This window comes from Hyla sarda, chromosome 2, assembly GCF_029499605.1.
Source record: "Hyla sarda isolate aHylSar1 chromosome 2, aHylSar1.hap1, whole genome shotgun sequence".
Lineage (NCBI taxonomy): Eukaryota > Metazoa > Chordata > Amphibia > Anura > Hylidae > Hyla > Hyla sarda.
In genome coordinates this window covers 212520093-212539357 of record NC_079190.1, presented here as the reverse complement: position 1 = coordinate 212539357, position 19265 = coordinate 212520093, and the positions used below count along the sequence as shown (strand labels likewise).

Below are 19265 nucleotides of genomic sequence, written 5' to 3'. Positions count from 1 at the left end.
GGTGTCGACCCCCGCACGAAGCGGCGTCTGACACGCCCTCTCAATACATCTCAATGGCAGAGCCGGAGATTGCCGAAGGCAGCACTTCGGCTCTGCCATAGAGTTGTATTGAGGGGGCGTGTCGGCCGCCGCTTTATGCGGGGGTCGACACGCCCCCTTCGCGTGGGCTGTTGGGGCCCCGTACAGGAGATCGTGGGGGGGCCCCAGCGGTTGGACCCCCTGCGATCTGCAACTTATCCCCTATCCTTAGGATAGGGGATAAGTTGTTCACCACTTGTTCACTACTGGACTACTCCTTTAATTACCCCATTAATTAATGTGGTGGAAACTGTGTACCTGCACCAGATTAATTACATGGTGCAGGACAAGTGATAAATCTGGTGCTGATCACCTTTCTTACTTCAGTACACCACTTTGTATGGTGCTCCTCTGTGACTTTTTATCCTGTGCGACAAAATGTGTGACTTTTTAATAATGTTGTTTGCAGTCAGTTTTGTAAGCCAAGTCACGGCTGGTGTAGATTTGCGCCTAATTTAGCTCAGTTGCGACAAAAGATGCGACAAACTGAAATATCATGAATTCCTTACCACTGCACGATATCAAATGAAATCAAAACCTGGGTAAAATCAATGATAAATTCCCCACCATCTGTCTAAGAGGACAGTAGGAAGCGACATGGGACCCTGGTAACTTGCTCTTTGTGGGAACATTTATTAATTATTAATTTAAAAAGGAAGTTTATACATGCATCATAGAAATGTCAGGAATTATTATTCCTTTTCAAGCTCTACTCTGAAGTCATGACATTGTCGCCTTCACTAAAATATTTAACACTTTTTTTGCCCACAGTATGAATGCTGTTTGCCTGAGTTTTGCATTCTAGTCCTATTTACAACTAAAATTAGAGGGCTTGTGTTGCCTTTCAGCATGTGTAACCACCTTCTCTTTCAATTAAAATGTAATTAACTTAAAACAACTTCCATAGAAGAAACCTGCAGGTCCTAATAATACTTTATTCCCCTGTGGAGCCCCTCTTAATATAATTACTACTGGTATCTAAGAAACTAGCATGCATCAAGAAAAGAACACCTACGTTTCTCATTTATTGTTCACTCGGATTTGAAAAGAAAAAGTAGCAAAGCTCCAAGTTTGAAGCCATAATTAAGAATCCCTTATTTCTACATGCAATGTATAGTGTCACTGAGGAGGGGGATCTTGATCAAAGGCGTAAGACTACTGTATATACTCGAGTATAAGCTGACCCGAATATAAGCCGAGGCCTCTAATTTCACCCCAAAAACCCAGGAAAAAGTTATTGACTCGACTATAAGCCTAGGGTGGGAAATACATCATCTCCCCATGTCATCATCCAGACCCCCGTCACATCCAGACCCCCATCATCATCCCCCCTTCATCATCACCGCCTGTCAATCCCTTCATCAGTGGTCTTCAACCTGCGGACCTCCAGATGTTGCAAAACTACAACTCCCAGCATGCCCAGACAGCCATCGTCTGGGAGTGGTAGTTTTGAAACCTCTGGAGGTCCGCAGGTAGAAGACCACTGCGACCTTCGTCATTATCCAGACCCCCCCTTTAGTTTTCCACTCACCTCCCCTCGGTGGGAAGGAAGGGTGAGCTGGTCTGGGCCATCTATGCTGCAGGGACCGTCCGATGGGGAGGGTTAGTCGTTCCGGGCTGTCCATTTTCACCGGGAGGCCCTCTTCTCCGCTCCGGGCCGGCCCCGGACGTTCATTCGCAGGGACGTCCCTGTGCATAGTCTTCAAGGCAACGCCACTAGTCCGGGGCCGGGCACGGAGTGGAGAAGAGGGCCTCCCGGTGAAAATGGACAGCCCGGAATGACTAATCCTCCCCCCCGGATGGTCCCTGCAGCATAGATGGCCCGGACCAGCTCACCCTTCCTTCCCACAGAGGGGAGGTGAGTAGAAAACTAAAGGGGGGGGGGTCTGGATGATGACAAAGGGTGCAGTGGTCTTCAACCTGCGGACCTCCAGAGGTTTCAAAACTACAACTCCCAGCATGCCAGGACAGCCGATGGCTGTCCGGGCATGCTGGGAGTTGTAGTTTTGCAACATCTGGAGGTCCGCAGTTTGAAGACCACTGACAGACGGAGAGTTCACTCGAGTATAAGCTGAGGGGGGCGTTTTCAGCACGAAAAATCGTGCTGAAAAACTCTGTTTATACTAGAGTATATAGTAGTTAATGGTATATATGTTTTTCCAGATCAGGGTGAAGAAAAAATAATGGACCTCCTGTAACTTACATTATTGAAAGCAATAATAGCACAAAACTCAAATTGTAAACCAGTCTACAGGTTAAAAGGAAAGTGCTTCCAGGGTGTTCACACACGATGGTAGTGCGCAGCACTGCTAAAAATAGCAAAGGACATTGAAGCTGGAGTCAGTGGGGCACATTTATTAGGCAAATTGTGTAAATGCTTTGGCGTACCTATCGTGAGCCACATTTATTATACATTCTGGACACTTATTCATCTCATGGCACGTCGGCAAAAGTTGGTACAAAAGCTAGATTAACCCCTTAAGGACTCAGCCCATTTTGGCCTTAAGGACTCAGACAATTTAATTTTTACGTTTTCGTTTTTTCCTCCTCGCCTTCTAAAAATCATAACTCTTTTATATTTTCATCCACAGACTAGTATGAGGGCTTGTTTTTTGCGTGACCAGTTGTCCTTTGTAATGACATAACTCATTATATCATAAAATGTATGGCGCAACCAAAAAACACAATTTTGTGGGGAAATTAAAAAGAAAAACGCAATTTTTCTAATTTTGGAAGGTTTTGTTTTCACGCTGTACAATTTATGGTAAAAATGACATGTGTTCTTTATTCTGAGGGTCAATACGATTAAAATGATACCCATTATTACGTACTTTTCTATTATTGTTGTGCTTGAAAAAAAATCACAAACTTTTTAACCAAATTAGTACGTTTATAATCCCTTTATTTTGATGACCTCTAACTTTTTTATTTTTCCGTATAAGTGGCGGTATGGGGGCTCATTTTTTGCGCCATGATCTGTACTTTTTTTTGATACCACATTTGCATATAAAAAACTTTTAATACATTTTTTATAAAAATTTTTTTAATAAAATGTATAAAAAAAGTAGCAATTTTGGACTTTTTTTTTCGTTCACGCCGTTCACCGTACGGGATCATTAACATTTTATTTTAATAGTTCGGACATTTACGCACGCGGCGATACCAAATATGTCTATAAAATTTATTTTTTACGCTTTTTGGGGGTAAAATAGGAAAAAACGGACGTTTTACTTTTTTATTGGGGGAGGGGATTTTTCACTTTTTTTTTACTTTTACATTTTTTTACATTTTTTTTACACTTGAATAGTCCCCATAGGGGACTATTCATAGCAATACCATGATTGCTAATACTGATCTGTTCTATGTATAGGACATAGAACAGATCAGTGTTATCGGTCATCTTCTGCTCTGGTCTGCTCGATCTCAGACCAGAGCACAAGACCCCGGGAGCCGGAAGGAGGAAGGTGAGGGGACCTCCGTGCGGCGTTCTGAATGATCGGATCCCCGCAGCAGCGCTGCGGGCGATCCGATCATTCATTCAAATCGCGCACTTCCGCAGATGCCGGGATCTGTATTGATCCCGGCACCTGAGGGGTTAATGGCGGACGCCCGCGAGATCGCGGGCGTCGGCCATTGCCGGCAGGTCCCTGGCTGCGATCAGCAGCCGGGATCAGCCGCGCATGACACGGGCATCGCTCCGATGCCCGCGGTTATGCTTAGTACGTAAATGTACCACCGCACCAGGACGTACATTTACGTCCTGCGTCCTTAAGGGGTTAAAGCAAGTCAAGAGGTAGAGTAATAAGTAACCAATGTCTATCATGATTACCTGCAACTATCACACAGTATGTGCCACGGAATATGATGCATCTTCTGCCTGGTCTGAATAAAGTTGAAGATAAATAAACCTTCTCCTGGAGTTCATATAGTTAGCCTCCCATAGATCTGCTGGTAATTAGATTGTACCCGGCACTTCTCTAAGGTGAACGGCTCTTTCCTGCACTGTGTACTATGGTCAAACCTTGATGGCTGTGTGCACCACTTGAGGACAGTTCTCTTTTATGGAAGGAAGGCAAAGGAAGAATTTAAAGGGGTACTCCACTGCAAAACTTTTTTTTTTTTTTATATTATCAGCTGGTGCCAGAAAGTTTACACAGATTTGTAAATTACTTCTATAAAAAAAATCTTAATCTTTCCAGTACTTATCAGCTGCTGTATACTACAGAGGAAGTTCTTTTCTTTTTTAATTTCCTGTCTGTCTGACCACAGTGCTCTCTGCTGACACCTCTGTCCATATCAGGAACTGTCCGAGGCAGGAGGGGTTTCTATGGGGATTTGCTCCTACTCTGGACAGTTCCTAAAATAAACAGAGGTGTCAGCAGAGAGCACTGTGGTCTGGCAGAAAGGAAATTCAAAAAGAAAAGACCTTCTTCTAGTATACAGCAGATGATAAGTACTGGAAGAATTAAGATTTTTTTTAATAGAAGTAATTTACAAATCTAAAAAGGGTTGTGCAGCTCACAATTAACTAGCCGAGGTAAGGAGGTTGTGCCCCTACACCAGGTGCTGGAAATTAAGAACAATATTTTCAAACAGTAACCAACCCCTCAAGACTAGTACCAGTTGCCTGATACATGGATGGATGATATTATAAATAAATAGCTGGATCGTGCTTCAAATATAGGATACAATTTTATTAAAAATATATATAAAATGTCAATGACTAAGCCTTGTTGCACAGGGCCCTTGTGCCGAGGAAAAGAGATAGGTTTACTTAGACATATAGTTATAATGTATAAACACCTATATTTTTAACAAAATATAGTAAAATTAATATGAAATATAAAAATATGAAATATAAAAATATAGAAATAAATCACTATCAATAGTCCGGTAACTGAAAATCCAGAGATGTATAAAAGTCTCGTAACTGATATAGGATTGATTTATTTCTATATTTTTACATTTCATATTAATTTTACTATATTTTGTTAAAAATATCGGTCTTATTAAACCATTGTTTAACTTTCTTGCCTCAATGCCAAGGCCAGGTTTACACTTCAAAATTTCCGGTCAGAGATTTTGAGCACGGCCAGCGTGTCTGAATCAGTCGGCACTAGGACCACATAGACATTGCTGTCCCCATAGACTGCAATGTCTGCTGAGCAAGCTCAATGAACGAGACAATGAACTTAAGCACACAGCTAAGACTACTCAGGAGTGACTTTGGGTCAACTCTATGAATGTCCTTAAGCCAGAGCCCAATCAAAACATATCTAGCTATTCCTAAAAATGGCTTCCACCGATACGATGCATTTGGCAGATCCTCTTAAAGGGGTTGTCCAGGAATCTAAAAACAGAGCTAATTTATTTCAATGACCGCTCCCCTGTCTGTCTCCAGGTTGGGTGTGGTTCTGTTCATTCCATTGATGTGAATGGAGCAAAGTTGTAATACCATTGGTCTTTGAAAGAAATTAGCTCTGTTTTTTTATTCCTGGATAACTCCTATAAGAAGATCTGCCAAATGCATCGTATGTCTAACTGTAAATAATCTCATGTCCATGGTAACCTTTTTCATCATGAGAAACTGTGATTATACAGGTTGGATAACCCATCCAGTGGTATTGGTTTCCAAACATAGGTTGCAGCTGATGTGTCAGTCAGTAGCTTATCTCTTAGCTAATAAAGTTTCTCTTTTGCTGAGATAACTTTGCATGTAGATTGTGGAGTATAAGAGAGCTGTCATGTTTTGATAATTGTGCTTAAAAAGTAGCTCCCACCATCCTTTTTTTTTATTTTATTTTATTTCATCCTCTTCATTCAAAGCGCTCCCTCCCGCCTGTCTGATTGACAGGCAGGGAGCGAGCTCAGCCTGACTGAATGCATCGGTCCGAATTCAAGCGTGACGTCATGCCAGGCTGCAGCTGGCCACTAGGAGGGAGACCCCTAGTGGCCGGTTTTTAAATGTGAATTAAACTATTTTAATGGAAAAAAAAAATATATGAAAGTATATTAGAGAGATGTTGTAGTACATAAGTACTACAACATATCCCAAAAAAATATTTGGTGACAGTGCCCATTTAAATGATACCTGTTGCCATCAATGAAATGTAATATTTTATAGATTAGCCTACTTGATTTACTTTTCTCATATACTTCTTAATAAAATGTATAACTTTGTGTTAAATTAACTCCTAAAATGTTGTCCTCCATCTGGTTCTGCCTGCAGTCCTGCTAGCAGATTGTCTCCTGCAGAAGCCTGGCAGAAACAAAATTTGCAGCTGCTGGGCAGAGCTGACACACTGTAAAGTTCAGTACACAGGGCTGAGGGGGGGGGGGGGTGCAGTCTCATCCAAATACAGTCCATCACACACTAAACCCCTCTAGGCTGTGTGTTCAGAGCAGCATAACAGAGTAAATGTCCTCATATTTCCCCAGCAAGGCTTGAGAGGATGTCACACCTGTTGGGTAACGCCCCTTCTCAGTCTGTGGAGCTGACTGAGACTGAACAGAATATACAGCACAATATTAAGGTAGAAAACTAAAAAAATACATAAAAATAAAGACAGGTGGTGGTTTATCATGATGGGTTGGTGAACTAGGAGGATTAAAAAATATATCCAGATCAAGACTCTTGAAGACTGATCATATAATGGAATAGTGATGAGGTTCAAGCCCCATAAACAGCCATTTGAGTATGACAACAAGATGTCATAGGTGCATCTGGGAAATGTATCTGTATGATGCTCGGAAATGATGTTAGAATGCTTTACAGAACCGGAGTTACTATTCTGTGAATAAACATAACCAATTTTTGGTATTTAGAACCCTGTACAGCATGAACCATATAATTAGGTCTATGCTAAATAATCTAGAGGAATCTATTCCACATTACAAGACAAAACACAAGTAAAAAATGAATCTCTATAGAAGAGATATTTATCATGTAGAGGAAGTAGAAAGACAAGATCAAAAGAACAAAAAGAGTACACAATGTCAGGAAGTGGTATGTGAATGTGTCATTGCTTGTAGGAACCGTAAGCCTTTTATATGCTTAGCAGAGTTGTACATAAAGGTTTGAATTTATATGAATATCTGACTTTTCTAATGAGCCATTCGGGATAACAGGTGGTTTTACACAAATGAAATGAAACTGTAGTTTTCTTTTGTGAAGGTTACTGTAATGATCACAAGCCTGATACCGTAACATTTGCCTTGCAATGCTGCGCTTTGTGTAAATTAAAGTAATTAATCCCATACCTGTAATGTAACATGTGCCTTCAGCACCAGTTCTTAACCTCTTCCAGCCCGGTAGCATAATAGTACACATTGAGGTAAGCAGGCCATTCCTAAGGCCAATACTGCCAGCCTCTACACATAAGGGCCAAGATCTGAGGGAGAAAGGGCACTACCTAACAAGGGCCCTCAGGCCTGCCATCTCTGTACGCCTTAAGCCATGCCTAAAGCTTAACACATTGCAATACAGTAGTATTAGAGTGTATTTTTCAATCACCATCATATCCAGCAGTCATTCAACATAAGAGCAGTAAAAAAAATAAATAAAAAAACACATTTGAGATTACTGTGAGAAAGCTACCATCCCCTCCCTCCCCCAAAAAATAAATAAAAGTGCCATTAAAAAAAATACAGTGTGTCACAAAGTAACTAGGCCTTGTACATCCCTTGTGCTACATTCCACAGACAGTGTTAGGGTGCATGCACACCTCGTTTTCACTCTACGGGTGCCAGATCCGGCGGGGGGAGGGGAAATCGTGTGCTCCCGGACCTGACGCCCAAATCCATTGACTTTAATGAGCTGACCGGAGTCACCGTTTTACTCCGGTCGGCTCATTTTTGACCCGTATCCGGTTTTCTGACCGGACCTCAAAACGTAGTATATGGTCTGAGCTTTTCTCCCCTCCTGGACAGTCCTAGCTCTGTACTTCTTATGTGTGTAGAACTGTGAGAATGTAATGCCCACTTTACTTTTATTGGAATACTCAAAATGAAATATTGCTATCTTTATTTCGTCTTTAAAGTAAGTCTTGCTAGAGATGGTTAATACTGAACTGAAAATGTGTGCTTTATTTGTGTATGTTTGAAGTTGGTATGTGACCCTTAACATGCATTTTTTTCTGCAATGCAGGAGGAACCTTACAAAGCTGTCCTTAATATTTAGCCATATGTTGGCAGAAATAAAGGCAATATTCCCTAATGGACAGTTTCAAGGAGATACCTTCCGGATCACCAAAGCAGATGCTGCAGAGTTCTGGAGAAAGTTTTTTGGAGAGAAGTAAGTTAAAGGAGAACTTCAGTCTAAAGTGGACACTTTTCATTATGTGTTAAAAATAGAGAATGTTTATAAACATATTGCAGGTTTGGATATCTAATAAAAGCAAATAATGTCATACACAAGCATCTAAGGAGAAAACCGAATGCTGACGTGAAAATGCATTTTGTCCAAAAGTCTGACGTCAGCAGCTTACAATCCATTATTGTTGTGGTTCATTAAAGCTTTCTGAGGTTTTCCTGTTTATCACCAAGGACAGCTATGTCATTAGCTAATGCTTCAGAGAAGTAGTGCCTCTATGAATCCACCACGTGAACTTCAGGTGATGTGGTTATATGCTTCAAAGCCTTTGTCATGGTCTATTCTAAAAAATGATCAACACCCTATACCTTACCAGTCACACATACTGTATTGTAGAGAAATGTAGTTCCAAAGGTCAGTATACACATGGCAATGCCAAGATCACTGACCAATATGTATTCTAAGATACATCATTTTTGTCCTAGAAACAATGTTCCATAATTTGGCATTGTGGATTATGCCACAATTAAAAATAAAAAATAAATAAAAAACATGTCTAAATGCTAAATTGTTGTGTAACGTCCCACGGGTGTGGACCCACCGGTAGGCAGAAGGGGCAAACTGACACTAAAGATAGCGTCACATGCAGCAGAGCTGATTTAGGTGTTTATTAGCAGAACTAGTACTGTGACAACAGCTCGCCAAGATGGCTACAGGTGTAGGCTGACTGGAACAAGCTGAAAGACGGGAATCGTGGTAGACAGTCCAAGTTCATTAACAGGAGAGAGGTCAGAGTCCAAGGGATGAGGTAAAGGCAATGTCCAGTAGACAGGCAGGATCAGGAAAACAGGATCAGCAGTCAGGCAGAGACCTTAGCAGTACTGAATACACAACCTTGCAGAGGCCTGGAACAGCAGATGTGGCAGACTTATATATGTAGTGCCTGGCGGGGATTGAAGGAGAATTCATTAGGGAGTCCACTCAGGCTCTATATAAAACTCAGCCAGTGCTCTTCCACAGCCCCTAGTGGCCAGAGCAGAAAGTGTAGCAAGAAACACACCAGAGCAGGAAGACCAGGAAATACAGCAGACACATGACACAGAGAATGTCGCCTGATGCTGGTAAGAACCAGGACACATGGAGGGGGTAGGGGGGGGGGGATTTATCAAAGCTGTCTATTTCCCACATCAATATAGACCAACCTACAGAGGGTTAGGCTGGTCTATTGTGCGCCTAATTTATGAAAAGTTGCAAGGCTCTTGATAAATTCTGCGCACGGACTTCGGGATCTACGGTTTAAACTGTATTTAAACCTGCTCCTGCATGGTCTGACATTTCAGCGTACTTTCGCCCAATGCAAATTTTCACTGAAAAGTCGCTATTGATAAATTCAGCACCAATGCATTTTTGTGTCTAAAATTGACTAGACTGCATCATGTTCTAAAATTCCACCAAAGCAAAAGTCGCAAAAAAGTCGCACATATTTAGACTGCGACTTTCTGTGCGACAATTTTAGACGGGAAAAAACCATTTCCTTTGAGAAATCTCCCCAATGGTATGCTGTTTTCAACCTACCTATGGAAATGATTATCAATGTCAAATGGTTGATCATTCACCTGACTTTAACCCTACAAAATCCAGGACTTTATGTAAATGTACTTAAAGCGTACCCGTCAGATCCAACAAAAAATTTTTTTCTAATATATCACTCAGTACCTAAATTTTTATGTGTCTAGCACCTTTTATTTTATTTTTTTATTACAATTTTAATTTAGCTCACTAGTCTGAATTCCTCTCAAAGGGAGCGGGCGTGGCCTCACTGTGCAGGTCTCCGCCCCCTCCCTCAGTATGTTGTCTGCTCACATCTCCCCTAGCATTAGCAAAACTACAACTCCCAGCATGTCCTCACTGACAGTAGCGGGACACAAGATTACAGTGAGAGGATTTTTCCTCCAGTTGTGAGCCCTGCACTCACAGCTGTCAATCAAGGAAGTGTGTGTCCATGACATGGATGATGACGCGTGGACACAGCAGGACTAGTATGTGTCCAAGCAGGCAGGGGGGCAGTTGTTTGACTGGCTTTTTTACTATGAAAAAATGAAACTTTTCTGATGAAAGCAATTGCAAAACCTATTGGTATTGCATGCTTTACAACATTATCAAATTTTTTTATATCTGACAGTGCCCATTTAAAAAAAATTGATGCTGTTTTGAAGACAAACGGGGGGGGGGGGGGGGGGGAACACCGCCAAATATTCTGTTCAATCACTTTACATTTTGTTTATTGATCGAAATAAACTATTATTGCTTCTTTTTGAAAACCTTCTTACTGCATCGTTTTTTCATCCCCTTTTCCACTTTTGCACAGTACCATATGTCGGTTGCTTTTATTCCCAACAGTTATTTTTGGTAATTTGTTAATCCGGGTACCAGAATACTGTACACCAGCCCACCCACAATGACTGTGCTCTGCATATTGACCATGTATCTACTTGGACAGTGCAGTGAATTTTATTTTTTTTTTTCTTGTAAACTTTAACAAAAGATTATACATGTTCGTTTGTTTTGTTATTTATAAATATAACCTACAGTGTTTTTCACTTTTTCTCCATGCATTTGCAGAACCATTGTGCCCTGGAAAGTGTTTAGACAGTGCCTTCATGAAGTTCATCAAATCACATCTGGCTTAGAAGCAATGGCTCTTAAGTCCACCATTGACTTGACTTGCAATGATTACATATCAGTATTTGAGTTTGATATTTTTACAAGACTATTTCAGGTAAGTTAGAATTATTAAATAATACTTATTAGCATGCTTTTGTTTTTCTTTTAATATTTTCTTATACTTCAGATTATTCCCTTCTAATCGTTTTCTCTGGAAGTTTTAATTGGTCTTTCACTCAAATTGTAATCTCCACCTTTACAAAATATCAGAGCCCTTCTGATATCCATTTTTACCCAAATTGCTCCCTTTTTTGTTTGATTTGGTTTCTAGGAAATATCAGCAGGAAAAGCAAATTCCCTTCTGCTGCTTTCTTTGCCATAGACTGGAAAACAGACATTGCTTACAGTGTCTATGGGGGGGTATTTATTAATTTTGCCTGTTGACAGTTTCTTTTTACCCTTTTTTTTCACTTTGGTTTTCGTGGACATGCACCAAATTAATCATTTGGTTCAAGTTGTTAGTAATTTTGGCTCAAATGTTGAAATCAGAACTTGCCACCACAAAGGACAGCGTATTTTACCCTGTAGAGCAGCCATTTTGGAGGCCCTCCTGCAGTATATCAGCAAGCGACATGAGTTATTTTCTTTTGTGGGGTTTATAGCCACCATGTGAAATGGATTTTATTTTCAACTTGGGTAGTTGTTTTTTTTTTTTTTACTTTAGTGCAGTGGTCTTCAACGTGTGGACCTCCAGATGTTGCAAAACTACAATTCCCAGCATGCCCGGACAGCCGTTGGCTGTCCGGGCATGCTGGGAGTTGTAGTTTTGCAACATCTGGAGGTCCGCAGGTTGGAGACCACTGCTTTAGTGCTTACCTTTCCTGAACCTGTGTGGCCATGTCCAATGCTGGCTCAACGGAGGGTGAAGGTCCCTCAGAGACAACTATGTCGCAGGATAGTATTGCGCAGCCCTGGAGGCGTCGCTGCTTTCGCAAAAAAAAATTTTTTTATGTATTTTGACGCCTTTACATTTTCTGACATTGGTAAGTGTGTTTTCCATGTGCAAAATTTCTTGGCGGGGATTTGCGCCAAAGATAGATTGGCGCAAATGATGAATTACTGAAATCACACACAGGACCGTGTGATTTTCAGAAAGTTGTAAAAATGACAGTGGAGAAGATGCGCCAAACTGTTGCGCCAAAGTATTGCACCAAAGTTACGTGAAAAAAAAAACATAAATCCTTTAATAAACACCTCCCTATGTTCTTTAAACTTCATTTGTCTTTTGCTGGCAATGCTGAGAGAGCAGCCTAGGTAATATGGTATCTTCATACCCCGCTCTGTATCCAAATCTTTCTTGTAAAGAGAGAAATTCAGGTAACAAGTATCTTAGGCCAGGACTTCTTGAAACAGCGCAGCTTGCTAAACTGTTTACGCAACTCACATCAGGGCAAGTGGGAGTCATGCAAGCAGTGCAGGACCGCAGACTTGGCTGTTTTAGGCCTCCCCCCTGCCCCCCCCCCAAGGACCAAAAGCTGTCTGAAGGTGACCTGGGGGCCCTCAGTCTCAAGGTACAGGTGTGACCGGTATCTCATCTCTAAAATATTTATGGCATATATTTATGGTTATAAATGTTGAGATGGGACTACTCCTTTAAGGGGTTAATTAGAAGTTAAAATGATATCAGTATTTGTCATATTTCCATTCTTGAGAAGCAGAATAACATGTTAGTAATACCGAAACATGTGGAATCAAACAGACATGTGGTTTCCATTAGATTCTCTTACTTACAGACTCCCCTTTGCTATTCTGTATTTACCCTTTAAAATAGTCTGCTGAAATAACTTCATAGAACACATGAATACATTTACTGTATATTGCTCTTACCATTACCTTTTTGTTTTTTTTTTTGTGTATAACTGTTTATTTTAAATATTTTTTTTTTTACATTATTTCAGAAACCAAGGAAAAAACATTACAGCCATATAATATGTATGGCTATGAAAGAAAAAGTAATAGTAGAGAATATAAGCAAATGTACAGTACTCATATGCTAACATCCAAGTTGTACTTTATGATTGTCAGGTCTAGGAAGATAACAGCAACATTTTAGATTTAAAAATCTTCAAGCTATATACCATGTTGGCTACACTTTACATGTTATATATTTGTGAAAAAAATTCTCCTTAAACCTGTCTACTATTCCTAGATCACAATGGAAGGCATATAAGAGAGAGAACAGTGCAGTGTTATGTGTCAGACAGTGTTGCACCATACCAAAATTGTCAGATATTCTTTTGGCTTTATGGGGATTTTCAGATGAGGATGCAGTATTTGATTTGACAGTCCATTATGTTGCATAAGATGGCTCTAAAAAGAAGATACTTCTTGTGCAGCAAATGCAATAAAAAGACTTTTTGTGTGCCAGTTGCGAACACATGTATTTTTTTTTAAAGCCCATGTCCCTATGCTTATTATATTTGTCATGCCACAGTTACAAGCACAGAAACATGTTTTTAGAGATTTTTTTTTTATTTGTATAGTGCCAACATTTTCTGCAGCACTTTCATTACTCATTGACACCAATAGGGCCCACAATTTAAATCCCAGATTAATTAGAATTATTTTGAGAGAAAACTCAAGTACCCAAAGGAAGCCCATGCAAAAATTGGGAGAACTTGCATATTTTATGCAGATGTTGTCTGTGATTGGATTTGAACCCAGTAATATTAACCACTGAGCCAAAATACTCCTCAATTTAAAGGGTATGTATCATCTAAAAAAAAAATTCCCACGTATTAGGGCCAAATACTGAGATATGCCCTTTCTATTTTCTGGTGTGCCATGTGTCCTCCCCATTCCACAGGGAAGGGGAGACTGATCTGTCAACATTATCTATACTCTATCTTCTGGTGTCATATTTCACTGTAATGCTGTACAGATCACTTTCTACATACCATAAAAGCTCCCCCACCCTTAGAGAACAAAGGGAAGCTTAATTTTAGACAATTGTTATTCCAGAATTAAAGGGGTACTTTGGAGAAAAAAAGGCTTTCAAATTTACTGGTGTCAGAAAGTTATAGAGATTTGTAAATTACTTTTATTTAAAAATCTTAAAATTTCTAGTAATTATCAGCTTCTGTATACTACAGAGGAAGTTGTATAGTTCTTTCCAGATTTGTAAATGGCTTATATTTAAAAATCTTAAGACTTCCAGTTCTTATCAGCTGCTGTATGCTACAGAGAAGGTTGTGTAGATCTTTACAGTCTTATCACAGTGCTCTCTGCTGACACCTGTGTCCATGTCAGGAACTGTCCAGAGAAGGAGCAAATACCCATTGCAAACCTCTCCTGCTCTGGACAGTTCCTGAAATGGACAGAGGTGTCAGCAGAGAGCACTGTGGTCAGACTGTAAAGAACTACACAACTTCCTCTGTAGCATACAGCAGCTGATAAGTAGAGGAAGTCTTAAGATTTTTAACCTCATAAGGACACAGGGCTTACCTGTACGCCCTGCGCTGGGTCACGGCCTATAATGCAGGGTCACGCCATGACCCTGCGTCATAGCGGGTCGGTCCCAGCGGCTAATGAAAGCCGGGACCCTGGGCTAATAGTGTGCGGCATTAACCCTTTAGACGCGGTGTTCAAATTTGATCGCCGCATCTAAAGTAACAAAAATACTCTCCCGGCAGCTCTGTCGGGCTGATCGGGACCATCACAGTGAATCGCGATGTCCTGATCAGCTAGGACTCAGCAGAAGGGTGCCTTACCTGCCTACTGTGCGTCCGAGCGGCGATTGATTGCTCCAAGCCTCAAATCCAGGCTTGAGCAATCGACCCCTAATAGCACTGATCATTGCCATGTTAATGTATGGCAATGATCTGTGTAGCAGATCAGTGTGTGCAGTGCTATAGCCACTAGAGGGGGCTATAACACTGCAAAAAAAAAAAGTGTGAAAAAAAAGTTAAAGGGGTACTCCACCCCTAGACATAGGGGATAAGATGTCTTCTCTCGGGGGTCCCGCCGCTGGGGACCCCCGCAATATAGCACGCAGCACCCACCTGTTACTGCTCTGGAAGCGCGGGACCCAGTGGTGGGACCCCCGCAATCAGACATCTTATCCCCTATTCAAAGGATATGGGATAGAGGTGGAGTACCCCTTTAATAAAGATCATTTAACCCCTTCCCTAAGAAAAATAAGAATCATCTCCCTTTTCCCATTAAAAAAAAAAAAAAAAACCTGAGTAAAAAAAAAAAACATATGTGGCATCGCCTCGTGCAGAAATGTCCGAACTATAAAAATATATCACTAATTAAACTTCATGGTCAATGGCTTACGTGCAAAAAAAGTCCAATTTTTATATCATGAAAAAATGAATAAAAAATGATCAAAATATCTGATCAATACAAAAATGATACTGCTAAAAACTTCTTCAGATCACAGCGCAAAAAATGAGCCCTCATACCGCCCAGTACGCAGAAAAATAAAAAAGTTATAGGGGTCAAAAATGACAATTTTAAATGTATTAATTTTCATGCATGTAGTTATTTTTTTTTTATTTACCGTATATATTCGAGTATAAGCCCGATTTTTCATGCAGAAAGCGCCCTCCTCGGCTTATACTCGAGTGAACCAAAAAAAAAAAAACATATATATATTAGGGATCGACCGATTATCGGTATGGCCTATATTATCGGTCGATAATCACGATTTTGGGCATTATCGGTATCGGCAATTACCTTGCCGATAAGCCGATAATGCCCCGCCCCCCGCACCGCCCCCACGCACCGCGACCGCCACCCCCCCCCCCGACCCGCCACACCGCACCCCCGACCCACCGCACCGCATCGCACCCCCCACCGTGATGCTGGGCGATATGGATTTTTTCCCATACCGCTATACCGGTCGGGCCCCTCCCCCACCCTCCGAGTCAATAAAAAAATTAAACTTGCCCGTAATGGTACTCTTCACCCGGAACGCCCCCGGACACTACAGGAAGGAAGGATGGATGGCCCGGACCACCCTGACAGGTAGGGGGAGAGAAGCGGGTGGCGGGCGTCGGCCATTGCCTGCAGGCCCCTGGCTGCGATCAGCAGCCGGGATCAGCCGTGCATGACACGGGCATCGCTCCGATGCCCGCGGTTATGCTTAGGACGTAAATGTACGTCCTGGTGCGTTAAGTACCACCGCACCAGGACGTACATTTACGTCCTGCGTCCTTAAGGGGTTAAGGCTGAACTGTTTATCATTCTCAGAATACACTGATTGGTTTAGTTGGTGTTTTTAGCTGTCTTTCTGCAGTGGAGATAAAAATAATCCACTTTTGCGGCCATCCTGACAGAAGCTTGGTAAATGCATTTCTGCTAAATCCAAATACTACTTGCTTATTCCTCTTAAACACTTCTTGACCAGCGTTTCCAGTAAGCTGCTTTAAGGGAGCATCCTGCTACGAGTAACTTTCTTTTTTATGATTATAAAGTATTGCACTTAATGTAAGACGATTGCTGCCAAGGCTGAAAGATTCACAAATTGTTCTAGATACTATATATGAGTGTTGAATATATTTTTGAACATGCTGTGTGGTCAGGCTGAAATATATTTTTATACGTTTTGTTGTCGTCTGAAAAATGTTCAAGTAAAAAACGTATAGTACGCCTTTATATATGGCTTCACATCACTTCTCTGACTTTGGCTATACTATTCGTACATAAACGTCTTGCCAGAATTTGTTAGGTTGATGATTAATGATGCACGTTTTGCTGAAGATCGGTGCACAGGGTAGTGCTGGGTCCTGTTTTGCCCAGATGCAATGCTTAGTTGTTTACTTTGTACCTACAGTCCCCAATGATATGGTAATGATCTTAGAAATCTAGACCCATCACACAGCTAGGCAACATTTACTACAACATGTTTTACATTGTGCTGGAGAGTCATGCTGCTCTCTGTTGGTGAAAGCTAGTACAATGAATGCCAGTCACATGACACAGAGGGCTGAGGAACTGGGTTCATTATATTTAGCAGGTATACATAGATACTGTTCTTGCACTGTATGGAAAAGCTTGTATACCGTGCAATTAATATTTTAGTTTTCTGTTAGTATTTTGTGAGTGGCAGGTGTACCGTATGTCTTTTTGAAAATGTAAAAAAAAAAAAAAAAAAAAATCCTGCCAAATTCTGCAAATTAATTATAAAGTGCCGGCGCTTATTAAAGTGACAGATACTGGTTAAAAAACAATTGATATTTATTAGGCGTAAAAATATATTTGGTATAATTATAAAGTGCAGAGTGTCTCATAGAATATATTCTGTCTGTTGTGATCTCTATTCCACAGTTGATCTGTAAAAAGATACAAATGCGGGGTTACTGTGATTGGATTTACATGTATTGATGATCAAGGGTGAACTATGTTGTACGTCACCCACCTGTAAAGTACTCTGTGCTGTGAATGTAATCTGTGGATTTCGATTGGAATAATCAACAAGCTGAGGGAGTTGAATGGTGTCAATTCGGGTTGCTGTGTCCAATTATCCAATTGACTACTGAATTGGAGTGTTGGGAAGGAGATGTACTTGGTCACTAAAAAAGATACAGCAATGTAGTGATATTTTTAGTAAAGGTGTTCAGTATGATTATTAAATATTAACACAGTGATATCAATGCATATCATTGATGCCTACCTGCTGTTGCAAAAAGAAAAAATGTCTATGTATATTCCGCTTGAGGCGGATATTTGCTGGTGGTGCGAAAGAGAAAAAGAAAAAAAGGGGGGGGGGGGAAATTGATTTCCTATATTGAAAAAGGTTGCCCTACTTAGGCCAAAAAAATAAAAAAAAATAAAAAAAATATATATATATAATATATATAGTCCACTAATACGCATGTAAAACTCCGTGTTAATAGCTCTCAAGGGCTTCTAAGCAACAATAATCTTATTTAAGAGCATTTTTTAGTTTCCTGAATTATCTTGTACACTCTTTATTATCTTTTTGTGACCTGCATGTTATTTGTTTCTGTATTTTTATACATGGCACTGTGAAACCTTTCAGATTAAATGTTCAATTCATCAGCTCTGGTCTTTATCTCTAAAAATATAAGCTCACCTTCCTAAAAGAGGCTCTGGTAAAACACATTTATCAAAGGTAGGGATCGACCGATATAGTTTTTTTTAGGGCCGATACCGATAATCGGTGGAGGTTAGGGACGATAATTTATACCGATATTCTGGTATAAGTTATCGGCTATTTATCCCCCCGCGACACTGCTGCAGATCATTGATTTAAATCAATGAACTGCAGTGGCTTTTGCGGTGCCATAGACCGCCGCCCACTTCTCTCCCTCCTTTTTGGGGGTCCTTTTTGGGGGTCCTGAGTCCTATCACCACCACCCCCACCGCCGCACCGCTCCCCCCACGGCCGCACCGCTCCCCCTACCGCCGCACCGCTCCGCGCTCCCTACCGCCCCACCGCACCGCCCCGGCCCCATTGCCTCCCCCATCCCCGGTTTTATAATTACCTTTTCCCGGGGCCCGGGGTCCACTCTACATCTGGCTCTGGTGGTGTCCTCCTGAGCTGTCACTGTGCGCACTGACGGTGACGTCACGTCGCGTCACGTAACGTCATTCATCATTGCGCACAGCATAACGCAGGACGCAGCAGGAGCCAGAAGTAACGTGGACCCCAGGCCCCGGGAACAGGTAATTATAAAACCGGGGATGGGGGAAGCAATGGGGCCGGGGCGGTGCGGTGGGGGGGGTGATGCAGTGCGGCGGGTCGGGGGGGGGGGGGGGGGGATGGCGCACGCGGTGGGGGCGGTGCGGGGGGTGAGACATTATTGGCTTATCGGCAAGGTAATTGCCGATACTGATAATGCCCAAAATCGTGATTATTGGCCGATAATATCGGCCAAACCGATAATCGGTCGATCGCTAATCAAAGGGTTAATTTAGTGACTTGTTGGAACTGGTAACTGTACCCAGAGGTCTGCTTTAACCCTTGCACGATCTCTAGCATCTCGTTTTAATATTTATTGTTTTTTTAAATATTAATATAACAATTATACAACATTAATTTGGATGCCATATAATGAGTTATATGTACATATAAACATAAGCTGTTACATTGAAATGTATTTGACATCTAATACTGTAAAAGGATATTTTAATATGTATCATAATGTAGTACGTCCTTCAGTGTCAATAATACTGAAATTGA

At 41.2% G+C, this 19265-nt stretch overlaps 1 protein-coding gene across 6 annotated transcripts in view; it reads left to right on the top strand.

Annotated features, from left to right (window-relative positions):
• CBLB (Cbl proto-oncogene B) overlaps positions 1 to 19265 on the top strand; it is a 207124-nt gene that overhangs the window by 80148 nt on the left and 107711 nt on the right. For all 6 annotated transcript variants that reach the window (XM_056556288.1, XM_056556287.1, XM_056556292.1 and 3 more), the window contains 2 exons: positions 8225 to 8371; positions 11012 to 11168. In XM_056556288.1, coding sequence (XP_056412263.1) covers positions 8225 to 8371; positions 11012 to 11168 — 304 coding nt within the window. The remainder of the gene's footprint in view (positions 1 to 8224; positions 8372 to 11011; positions 11169 to 19265) is intronic.